The sequence below is a fragment of the Tupaia chinensis genome, unplaced genomic scaffold (assembly GCF_000334495.1).
Source record: "Tupaia chinensis unplaced genomic scaffold, TupChi_1.0 Scaffold000468_1, whole genome shotgun sequence".
In the NCBI taxonomy this organism is placed as follows: domain Eukaryota; kingdom Metazoa; phylum Chordata; class Mammalia; order Scandentia; family Tupaiidae; genus Tupaia; species Tupaia belangeri.
Window position 1 is genome coordinate 1,060,678 of NW_006159977.1, and position 11,989 is coordinate 1,072,666.

At 47.1% G+C, this 11,989-nt stretch overlaps 1 protein-coding gene and 1 pseudogene across 1 annotated transcript in view; both read right to left on the reverse strand.

Moving 5' to 3' along the window:
* SNX9 (sorting nexin 9) overlaps positions 1 to 11,989 on the reverse strand; it is a 111,460-nt gene that overhangs the window by 2,750 nt on the left and 96,721 nt on the right. The window contains exons 11-17 of the mRNA XM_014590626.2: positions 10,263 to 10,366; positions 8,862 to 8,965; positions 6,723 to 6,800; positions 5,406 to 5,482; positions 3,068 to 3,157; positions 2,044 to 2,158; positions 82 to 173 (exon numbers count right to left, since the gene is read on the reverse strand). Coding sequence (XP_014446112.1) covers positions 82 to 173; positions 2,044 to 2,158; positions 3,068 to 3,157; positions 5,406 to 5,482; positions 6,723 to 6,800; positions 8,862 to 8,965; positions 10,263 to 10,366 — 660 coding nt within the window. The remainder of the gene's footprint in view (positions 1 to 81; positions 174 to 2,043; positions 2,159 to 3,067; positions 3,158 to 5,405; positions 5,483 to 6,722; positions 6,801 to 8,861; positions 8,966 to 10,262; positions 10,367 to 11,989) is intronic.
* Positions 6,811 to 8,033, reverse strand: LOC106735643 (complex I assembly factor TMEM126B, mitochondrial pseudogene; annotated as a pseudogene).

Sequence of the window (11,989 nt, forward strand, 5' to 3'; positions counted from 1 at the left end):
GGGGCCCCCCCCCTCCCCAGGTGCCAGGGGGGGGGGTTGGGGGGGGGGGTCGTGGAGGGGCATAGAGAGACGCCAACCTACCGTCTCATAAAACTGCACCTGCTGCTCCAGGTACAGGCGGATGACGCTGTTGTAGTCGTAGATCCGGTTACTGTGGAAGTGGTTCATCTCCGCTACAAGGGAAACCAGCACAGCCGTCAGCTCCCAGAGTGCAAGTGACAATGCCTGGGTGCTCTCTGGCACCATCCCCGTGGTCCAGACCTCGCTGGGCTGGCTTCCAGGCAGTGCCGTTGGTGGCAGATCCCTGGGGGAAGAGGCTGGAGAAAGGAGCTGGTGGCTGATGGCAAACACCCCTTCCCAGTAAAAGGATGGGGGCCACTGACACGCACTTAACCCCGTGAGTTCCAAAGTGATGATCGCGCAGCGTGGACTGGTATTCTAACAGAGCTCATCCCACAGGAAACAGCCTCGGCAGCTCTCCCGATGCCAGTGGCTCAACAACGCAGTGTGTGTGTCGGGCCCAGCAAGGCCTGGGGTGTGGGCCCTCCCCTTTTGCTGAGGCCACAGGAACCCAGCGGAGGGCTGACCTCCTTGCCCTGTGCCGACTGCCCCAACATCCTCCTCTTGCTGCCCGCAGCCCCCCTTCACTCTCCGGAGGAGGCCCTCCGTGGAACTCCTCACCCTCGCCTGCTCCTCTCTGCCCAGGCCTAGAGAGCTCGCTGGTGGATGCTGACAGTGTGTGTGATGTTATCTGAGGTTGCACAAAGCTTCTATTTACTGACTTGATAACCTCAAACCCAAGTTCAAAACCAAATCTCCTGTATCAAAAGCCTCCAAAACCCATTTGCAATCAGGTTTCCTGTATTTGTCACGAGTGGCCTTAACTCTGGTATTTGCACATTTTCTTCTCTCATGCATCCTCCGATCCTGAAGACTGTTCCTTGGAAAAGCCTGCAAACACGTTTCCGCCTCTTCTCCCCAGAACTGTGTCTTTTTTAGGTCCTCAAAACTCTCAGACCACAAGAGCGAGGTCTTCTGTGGGTTCTCAGGCTAGCGCGTGCCTGACCTTCCCCAGTCTCTCAAGCCCTTCCCCTTGAAGACCTCCCCACGTCCACCTGAACCTTGCGAGGGGTGCATTGTGCTCAGCTCAGTCTAGACTCTCCTGCGGGGTTTCCTGGTTCTCCGAAATCCCCCGACTTTATTTCTCAATAACCTGCCAATGGGCTTTGCTACTCTGAGCCAGTGGCTCTCTTGGGCACCGCTGTTGTGTGTGCTTTTGTTGCACTGGAACCCTCCCCTTTGCTCTGTCACCGTGCACCAGCCACCCAGCCGCAAAGACCGGAGAGAGCCACTGCTCTTGTCTGTGCTAAAACGCTCGAGCTATGAAAACGAAGCAACACCTTCTTTTTACCAGTAGTCACAGTATGCTGAGGACCAAACACCCAGTCCCCTTTCTTCTCCAGCCCTGGGCATGAAGGGTAGAGACTGTGACATGCAGGGTTATAAAAGGAATCTTGATGTCGCTAAGAAATAATAAAATGCACAGGCTTGATCAAGCTGTCACAGTAATGGTTCTATCAGGTGAATGTGTAAAAAATTAAATATATATTGCAGATTTTCATTAGCACTGGAATCCTGAGCATATAGGCTTCTGGGGGTACTTTAAACTAGCTCTTTATTTTTTTAAACCTTTATTTTAAGAAAATTCGCCAGAGGGTGCATACATTTGCTAGAGAGGAGGGCAGAGGGATGGGGGATGACAAGTGAGAGAGCACCCCCTGCCCCCGGAGATGGTCACACTGCAACCTCTTCTTTCCATTTCTCCCTCCTCTCAGGACTTTGGACACACATGCACAAGTGCCTAGCTTGTTTATAAAGCTGCCGGGCCTGGGACTCAAACCATGGCATTGGGCATGTGGGGCCTGGCCTTGGCCGCCATGCCACTGGCTAGGCCAGCTCTTTCTTTAACTGCTGTTTGCCTTTGGACTTCTCTCCAGGAAGGGCACCTTTCTCCTCCAGCCACTCATAACGCTTTCACCTTACCTTGCAGCGCGTAAGACATGGTGCCCACTCGCTTCACCATGTTCTGCTTGTCTTGTGGAGTGATCTTACTGGCTGCAACTAATTTATCACTTTCTTTCACTTTTTCAATTGCTCCCTGAGAAATAGAAAATGCAACCGTATGAACAAAACACAGCTAAGAGGATCAGTCATTAGTTTAAAATATAATGATGCTGACATACTCAGTCTCCAGAATGGAACGAGAGAGGCACCTACATCTAAGTCCCATGGAAGCTACTCTTTAAACATGTACCTGGGCCACGATCTACTGTCCTGTGCTACGAGAGAAGAGCAGCTCGGACAGCACGCCCTCTAACATGTGTGAGCCCTGCATGGGAGAGTGGGCGCCACAGGGACAGGCCCCGGTCACAGGGCAGTGTAGTGTCTGCACGCGGGTGCCCTCTCCGCCTCTTCCCACTGAGAACGGCCTCTATCAGCGGGTGCTTCAGCGTGCTGGGGGAAGGCCTGGGCTGCGTCTCTGACTAGTGAGAGGCACTGGAACAACTTAATGCTTGCTCGGAAGTCGCTGTCCACGCTGCCACACATTTGCCCCCCAACATCATCACACTGCCGTGACTTGGGGCCCTCTGGGAAGAAATGGTCCACCCTCATGAATAAATTAGGCTCCGCGTGTGAACTGGAACCCTGTGGGCATAAATTCCTACCAAGTGTGAACGGTTCTGAGTTTTATGTTACCTGAAGTACAAAGCTCCTTCTTTACCTATGCTCTCCTTTCACAATATATGAGGAAGCCGATGCTGAAAGAGCCACCAGCCTTCTGATTTCCTAAGATACCCGACTTCCTCCCGCTACGATGGATAGAGACAGCACACGGAGCTTGGGAAAGGGAGAGTAAGCCAGAGTAAGAAGGTCAGGAACCCCAGCCAATTTTTTACTGAGTGGTTTACAAACCTTTCTGATGGGAATGACGGAGTTTATCATTAGTAAGGCTAAACTTATGATCCACCTGGGGCCATCTTACATTAAGTGTCTGCGATCAAGTTACCTTGTGAGTGCCGATAATCTCAGGGAAGCAGCCCAGAAAGCCCTTGTACTCGTGATTGCATTCCATCAGGAAATGGAGATCTTTCTTTGGCTACAAGACACAAGCCAGTTGTTACTGACAGAGGAATTCAGAAATTCAAAGACAAGAGCACTGATATATCTGAGGGTGGTGTTAACCAAGCCAGTCCAAGCAATTTTCCTAAAAGGAAACAATCTCGGGCCAGCCCGTGGTGTGGGTAAGGTGGCTGGGTCCCACATAGCAGAGTGCCCAGTTCGAGTCCCAGACCTAGTGGCTTGAGAAACACACTGGCTGCATGCGCACATGTGTGCCCAAAATCGTGAGGAGAGAGAGAGATGGAGGAGAAGGGATTGCTGTGAGACCATTCCCCAAAGGAGTGCTTTCTCACCAACCTCCCCCACCATCATGCCCTCTGGCAAAATTTCAAAAAGAAAATTCTCTTTATGTGCTTGATTGAGCCAATACACAGTGCACTCTGGATGGAAAATCTCATTTTGTATGCTGTAATCATGTACAATGTATGAATGTAAATAAATAAATTCAAATTAAAAAAGACTACTATAATCTGAATCATGAATCATAAATAAATAATAAAACATTACATAACGTTCTTTGTAAAATTAGCGTGCCCAAAACACACCACAAGTGAAACACTTGGTCAGTACTATTTGTTGACATACAAGTAAGTTGTCATAGATTAACATCCACATCTTATAAGCAAATATAAAATATTATTTAAAAATCTAGTAATAACTTTTAGTGGCAACTTCAAATTTTTCATTTTATGAATTATAATTACAATTTTTTTCCTAAGGTTTCTGCCATAGGGTACATGTGATCACCAGAGAGAGAGAGAGAGAGACAGTGAGAGGAAAAGTGAAAAATCACACCCCAGGGGGGATGGCCACACTGCAATCCCTTCTCCTCCTTCCTCCTCCTGGGATTTTAGGGATGCACACACATGCACCCTCCCAATCTGCCAGGCCTGGGACTTGAACTGTGGTCAGCCATGTGGAAGTTCAGCACCTTAACCACCACTCCATCTGTTTGCCCTTTGAAATATAATTTTTAACAGCTATGTTACAGTTCTAAAAATTAGTGTTTTTTTTGGAGAGGTTTTTAGCTATAGGGTACGTGCGCTCGCCAGACAGACAGAGAGAGACAGAGAGACAGAAAGCAAGAAATCACCCCCCAGGGGGGATGGTCACCCTGCAATCCCTTCTCCTCCATTCTCCTCTCGGGAACTTGGGCACGCACGCACACGCGCCCGGCGTGAGGTTTAAGCCACCGGGTCCGGGACGCGAACTGCGGTCGACTATGTGGGAGTCCAGCGACATAGCCATTACGCTAACTACTGGTTCCCTAAAAATTAGTGTTTTTTGCAAGTGCTGGCAAAGATTGGATCGTCGGGAAAGTTTTGACACATTTCTGCATATAAAAACACGACATGACTTTCCCGATGATCTAACAGTTAATGATGACATCACTGTGTGTGGGGGGTGTACATCCATAAACACATTTCAAACAAGTTGTATTTTTTTTTTCCAAGAATTATTTTACTTAACTTTATTTATTTTATTTATTTTAATGTGACCAGAGAGGGACAGAGCAAGAGAGCGAGAATGAGGGAAAGTGAGAAAGCAAGATGCCAGTTCCGGGACTCAAACCACCACAGTCATTTGTGTGGGAGTCCAGCACCCTTAACCACCATGGCACCTGCCGACCCCAGTATTTTTTTTCCCCTAAATGTAAGATTTGAAATTTGGATAGCTAGTCTCCTTAAAGGCCCTTATGATTGTATTTGTAAAAACAGAAGGAATCGAAGCTATGAAGACTCTAATAAAAGCTCCTTGGGCCATAACAAAGACCTGCTCTGTGCCTGGACTGTAGCAGGTGTCTTTGAAGAAATAATATTTACATAGCCTTATTAACAGCAGGTGCTTTTTATTTATCAGTTATAAAACCCTGAGACCCACACGGAGGCTGATGAACAGTCCAAACAGATAGGGCCAGTGTCCTTCCTGTGTGTCACGCGCTCTCGGTGAATGGGTCGGAGGATCGATACCTGATACCTGATCAGGGCGGTATTCTTCCCCGTGTGTCACAAGCCCAGAATTGATACCTGAAGGCAATCAGTTAAATTTCCTGGGGACAAATTTATGCATATACTTCGGCTTAACCTAAGAAAATAACTATCAAAACAATTAACAAAGATATATAGAAACAGAATAGGAGAGGATATCTGTGTGGGAAGTTTGTCCTACAGCAGGCTGTAACCGGAGTAAGTGGGCTAGACGGCACAAAGTCGTTATGTTAGTACCTGCTCTGCCACGAGACTGGCAATTTCTTCGTAAGTCTTTCCTGCTTCTGTTATTGCATCGTTGAGATCTGTTTCACCTGAAAATGATTAGGTTCATCAGTGTTTATGTCATAAATATGTCTTTTCACTTATTTCCTTAAATTTTAACTATAGATTTTATTGGTAAATTTTATTATGGAAAATGTCAAACATTTTGAAAACCAGGGAAAAAAGAATAATGAATTCTTAAATACCCATCACCTCACTTCCCAACAGGCAGCTCACAGACAACTGTTTTTTATCTATACCTACCCAGCCCTCCCTTCTCCTTTCACTGGATATTTAACATTTCATTCATCAATTTTATCCAAAAGACAAGAATTATTTTTTTCTAAAATAATTATTTTATTTTATTTATTTACTTTAACTTGACCAGAGAAGGGAAGAGGAAGAGAGAGAGAGAGAAAGTAAGAAAGCGAGCTGCCAGGTCCAGGACTTGAACCACAGTCAGCCATGAGGGAGTCCAGCGCCCTTAACCACCATACCACCTGTTGGTCCCTAGAAGACAAGAATTCTTAAAAAGATAAGAACAATACCTGTACCACACCTAAAAAAAGACCACTGCTCTGATATAAATGAACCAGTCAGAATGCAGCTCCATCATCTCAGAGAAAGCGGGGCTGGTGCCATGGTGCAGTGGATAAGTGCTATGCAAAGGAAGCTGGATTCCATGTGGATGACCAGGGTTTGAGTCCTAGTTCCGGGGACCTGATAAATGCCTGTAGAGCTGATTCTATCTTTTCTGTACATGATAGGAGACAGTCAGCCTCGACCTGCTTTTTCCTTTTTATGAAGGAAAGAGCTAGCTTGCTCTCATAAGTGTTGCCGATGTACAAACAATGAACTGTCAGTATCACAGATTTATGGGATAACTTGAACATAATTATGTGGTAAGGAAAGACTTAAGGCAACACGCACTTGTTACTTAGTCAAACATTTTTCCTTCAAATGACTGACAAAATCTGGTCCTTGTAACAGGAAGACTCACGGAGGTTGGCAGAGAAAAAATGAAGGGGAAGTGCTACGTCCCGCAGCCGCCTGTTAAACTGAAGCAGAAGAACGCTATCCGAGGGCAAGGCAGACTGGCTAGCAAGAAAGTGCAAACCACAACCACCCTCCACTCTTCTCACACCCTCAGGGCTGCAAAAGGCAGGGTGCAGAGCCTGGGAAGCTCACTGCAGAGTCAGTCTGTGTGCGAGGGGATGCTGCCGGGGCCACAGGGCTGGGTAGGACACGAAGGCCTATGAATAAATAAACAATAAAGAAAGAAAGCCGCACCTTGATAACCGCTGGAACTAAACACGGTGGCTAAGCTCTGCAAGGCCTTTCCTATCTTCTGATACTCCTTGGGTAATGCTGCAAGAGAAGGAAAAAATATTAACTAGTCCTGTGAGAAAACTGAAGTAGGAATCAACCATTCTCTCTCTTTTTTTGCATTGTTACATTTCCATTCATTTAATTACTAAATATTTATTGAGTATTTGCTATATTCCAGGCAAAAGAGATAGAACGAAACGATCTGTCCAGAGGTACTTTTAGCTCCCTCAGCAATGCCCGAGTTCTCATTATAAAAAATCCATTCTGCTAAGTTGGCATCCACTGATTCTTTGGTTAATCGTCATGTACAGTTTTCTCAAGTGTCCCTTCAAATACTGCATAATGCCATTACGTATTCCAAACATCGTCTGAAAGAGCAGAGGAATCACCACTGCCTTCATCTCTGCTTGACAAAGCAGTAGACAATGGAGTAAAACCCTCCCTTCCGGTGGCAGTGGAACAGCATGACACTTGAATGCCAGATGCCCGTTTTTAGAAAAAGTCAAAGCACAGAGATATAAACAACCACAAATGATGCCAGTGAGCTTTGCAGAACACAATTTCCTTGCTTATATTACCTGAATACAAAGCATCAGTCACAGGGAGCTTATAAGAAACCATACAGACAAAAATGGGAGCGTGGTCAATGATGCATATGTCTTGAAAGCCTCATGTTTAACCTTGAAGCAGTGTCGGAAAACGAGGTTTGCCATTATTCCAGAGACACTAGCTGTGGTTCCAAAGAGCACTGTCCTGCGTGTGTCTAAGATCTGTGCGTGTTTCTCCAGTTCCCACCGGCATACCCGCATCCCTCAGGTCAGACCCAGCTGCATGTCTGAGCGCCGCCACCTTGGCAGCCCTGGGAGTCAACCATTTTCTAAAAGTGATTATGTTATAAGAAAAGATATTTGAAGTCTATATTCTCCAATACTGACACAAAATCGTTTGTTTGCCTCCCCCCCCCCAAATTCTTTCAATCAATTGTTTTCAACTGAGTTAATCGGCTGTTCAGCTAACGGTGAGGCCTTTATTAGCCACCACCCATATTCTCATTCACTGAATGAAAGGCAGGTGAAAGGAAAGCCCACCTGGGTGACTGTGAGCAGCAGTCTACACCAAGCGCATGTGCAAACCCCCCCCCCACACACACACACTCATCACATCATCTTGGTCCTGATGCAGAGATGCTCTCTCTGCACACACCCACAAGGCCACCTCCCTGCCATGGTCCTCCCAGTCCGACTCTGTGGTCCACTTCCTACCTCCAACGATGCTGGTTTTCAAAAAAAAACAAGCCATGGCTTTAGTCGAATATACTTCATCGAATGGATGGAAAGTAAAATCATGCAATTAAAAGTAAAATAATGAGATTGGGACCAGAAGCTGTTATAATGGCTATGTCGCCGAACTCCCATGTAGTCGACCGCGGTTCGAGTCTTGGACCCAGTGGCTTAAACTCATGCTGGGCTTGTGTATGTGTGCACCCAAGATCTGAGAGGAAAATGGGGGAGAAGGGATTGTGCCATGGCCAAGGCCTCGAGGGGTGATTTCTCCCTTTCTTTGTCTCTCTGTCTTTCTGGTGAGCGCAAGCGCCCTATAGCAAAAACCTCTCCCCCCCAAAAAAAGTAAAATAATGAGATTAAAAGTAATCACAAGCACTCTCTAAACACACAACAAAGATTAATATTCCAATGGTCAAAAAGCCCTGGAAGACTGGAGCTACTTAAACTGCTAGGGCCTTTCTTATGCGAGTCCTGAGCAGGCTTTGTTAGTCACTTCTCTGTTGTCACAAGAGGGTGGAGAGGTGAGGTGAGGCAGAGTTACAGTGACTGCTGCAGCTCCAAGGGTCTCTTTTTAACTTTTTTTTTTTTTTTTAAGAATTATTTTATTTTAACTTTATTTATTTTACTTTGACTAGAGAGGGACAGAGAGAGGGACAGTGAGAAAGCAAGCTGCCAGGTCTGGGACTCAAACCATGGTTGGACATGTGGGAGTCTAGCACCCTTAACCACCACACCACCTGCCTGGGGTCTCTTTTACTAGAGGCGGAGGTTCCCCACCATCCTAGGACCAAGGTCACCGAACGAGGCTGGCACTCACGTCCTGTGCACCGCTTCCAGTGCTCCTGCCCCACGGTCAGCAGCTCCTTCACGCCATCGTCCATGGCCTTGGTGAACTTCCCGACAGCATCGCACTTCTGCTCTCTGCGGGCGAGGACAGCCACCGGTCAGCCCACAGGGGGAGCAGCCATTGTCGGGGGAACTCGGACCAGACGGAACCCTGGCTATGTGTTTTCTCACATTCTAACAACTGCCCTTTAAGTTAGTCTTAAAAACAGGCTTGGTTCAGGTTGTTGAAGAACTACTTAAACTACTTTCATATTTACATAGTTATATATATATTTAATTTATGGAGTTTATATGTATATAAAGGTATATATATGTACACACTTATTTAACTTTGCTTCTTTCCTCTTGAATTGCTTGTGAATGTTAACTAAAATTATTCTAAAGTAAACAAAAATAATGATTTCTTAAATTTCTTACTTAGTGAAACTGCAATCACTGAAGTACCATCAAATCCACAAACCAGTGAGAAGTCAGCAAATGGTGGTTGCCCGCTCGTCCCGGCAGGTACTCGAGTGACGCTCAGACCACCACTTGGACATCCCACACTGAGTGACAGGAGGACACCAGCTCTCTACAGATGTGAGGAGTACACTTACCGACCTGCCAAGATCGTCACAGTACACGGCTGAATGAAAAGGCAGGTTATAAACCATTCTGTGTAGTGCGCGGTCAGTTCTGTCTAAACGAGCTGCGTTTCCCGACTGCATGTGTACAGAGGCGGGTGTGGAAAACTGACCAGCGCGAGAGCACTGGTTCCTCTCTGGGCAGCTGGGAGATGCTGTGTCTGTGTTCCTATTTTTCGTAACACATTAGCAATGACTGGCAATAAGAAAAAAGTTCTTAAAAATAGAAAAAAAAAAAAAACAAGCTTTCTTATTAATCCTTATACAGAAAAAAAGGCTAGTCCAGAATGTCAACTGTGTATATTTTTAAAAAAGATTGAATAATTGAAAACAATAGATTAAAGAAAGGTACGGAAAAAGCAGGTTTAGAGATTGCTTCCCTCAAGGCAACATTAAGAGATGTTCTTTTTGCTTTGTTAAATGCTATGAGAAAGTTCTGTGCTAATTTGTTTCCTCCAACTTTACTGGAAATAATCACTAAACATTGTGTCAATTCTGAGATCACTGGCTTCAGGGTAGAAGGAGAGACTTTACTGTGATCCCAGACCTGGTCTGGTTTGATGGTTACGAAGACAGAAGACAGTACGGCTCTGGACAAACGGGGTCTCTGTCAGCTGGCGGCAAGGCCCGCTCACGTCCTCAGCCCCGTCTGACCATGTGCATTCCCACTGCAGCTCTACCGCTGAGACCTGGAAGCCAAAGAACACGGACACAGGGCAGGGAAGAGGAAAGCTTGAAGCAGCGCTTACATTTCCACTAAGTCCAGGTCAGGGGCCTCTGGTTCCATGGTGGCGAATATCATCACTCCCGCCAGCTCATCTTTCTCGGCCTTCCGCTTTCCGGTTTTCCATTCCTGTAAGTGAGCGCACTGAAATGTTAGTGTGCAGAGAGCACGCCCGCAAGCATGCCGAACGTCCCTAAACCCGCCGGGCCTCTGTAAGGAGTGTGGCAAGCACCAGCCTCACAAAGTGACAGTACAGAAAGGGCAAGGATTCTCCGTGTGCTCAGGGAGGGCGGCGTTGTGACAGGAAGCAGAGTGGCTATGGTGGACAGACTAAGCCTATTTCCGGAAGAAGGCAAAAACCACAAAGAAGGTTGTGCTGAGGCTTGAACGTGTTGAGCCCACCTGCAGATCTGAGAGCATGCTGGCTAGTAAGAGGTGGGAACGTTTGAACCGGGAGGAGATAAGACGAGAAAGGGTCACGGGATCCAGTTCTAAGCTCATCTTTTCTGTTACGAAGATGACAAAATCTTGAGGTGAATGTTCACCTCGTTTGATGACAGCTGGTCTATTGTGAGGGAATAAAGTAATCAATACAATTCCCCTTTCGGGGAAATTTGATTCATGGTAGAAATAAAAAATGTTACAGCGGACAGGAGGGTCAGACTGGTCTCTTGCAACTCCCTAACTGGATCAGCTCTTTTAGCAAGCGGCTTCTACTCCATCTCTCTCTGCTCCGGGATGCGACACCTCCCCACCTAACAGGGAAGCTCGGGGCACACACAGCATCGCTGCGCAGGGCGGCCCTCAGAGACCACGTCTCCTGAGAGCGAGCGGATGCCACTGCACACCTTCCCGACGGCTGCTGCTCCAGCGAGTGCAAACCCATCCTGGGAACTCTGACAGGCTGTTTTGAATTTTTAGGTCAACACTTTTCCAAAACACAAGACAGGAACCAATGTTATGAGCTCTTTTTATTATTTTAAAAGAGAGAGACTGCCCAAAGTGAAGATCAAGCACTGATTTCACAGTGCATACCTGTCAGATACCAAGACCAAGAAAGGGAAAAGGGCCGGCATTCCAGAAGCCCCCTCAGGTCCCTTCCCAATCACTGAGACCCCTGTGCGCCTTCACAAAGGTAACCATCATCCTCTTCTACGGTTTTCAGCCCCTCGCTTTCTGCTACGGTTTACATGGCTGTTCTCCACAATTCAGCACATGCCGAAACTTAACGGCCAATGTGGTGGCAGTAAGAGGTGGGGCCTTGGAGAAGCGATTAGGTCACGAAGGCTCCTCCCTAGTGAATGGGATCAGGCCCGTATAAAAGGCCTCGCAGACACAACTGCAGCTCCGTGTGCTCTTCCAACCACTCCGACGTGAGGACACAAGTGTTCTTCCCCTCCAGAAGATGCAGCCCTTGCCAGTCATCAATCGCTAGTGCCCTGATCTTCGACTCGCAGCCTCCATACAAGTGAGAAATAAATGTCTGCTCTTTCTAAGTTGCCCAGTCTCGGGCATTCTGTTATAGCAGCACAGATGGACTAAAACATTTTCTTAAGAGTTTACTACCGGGACCAGCAGATGGCATAATGGCTACATCGCTGGGCTCCCATGTAGTCGACCGTGGTTTGAGTCCTGGACCTGGTGGCTTTAACTCACGCAGAGCGCGTGTGCGTGTGTGCCTCAGATCCCAAGAGGAGAATGGAGGAGAAGCGATTGCGGTGTGGCCATCCCCCCCCCCCCCCCGGGGGGGTG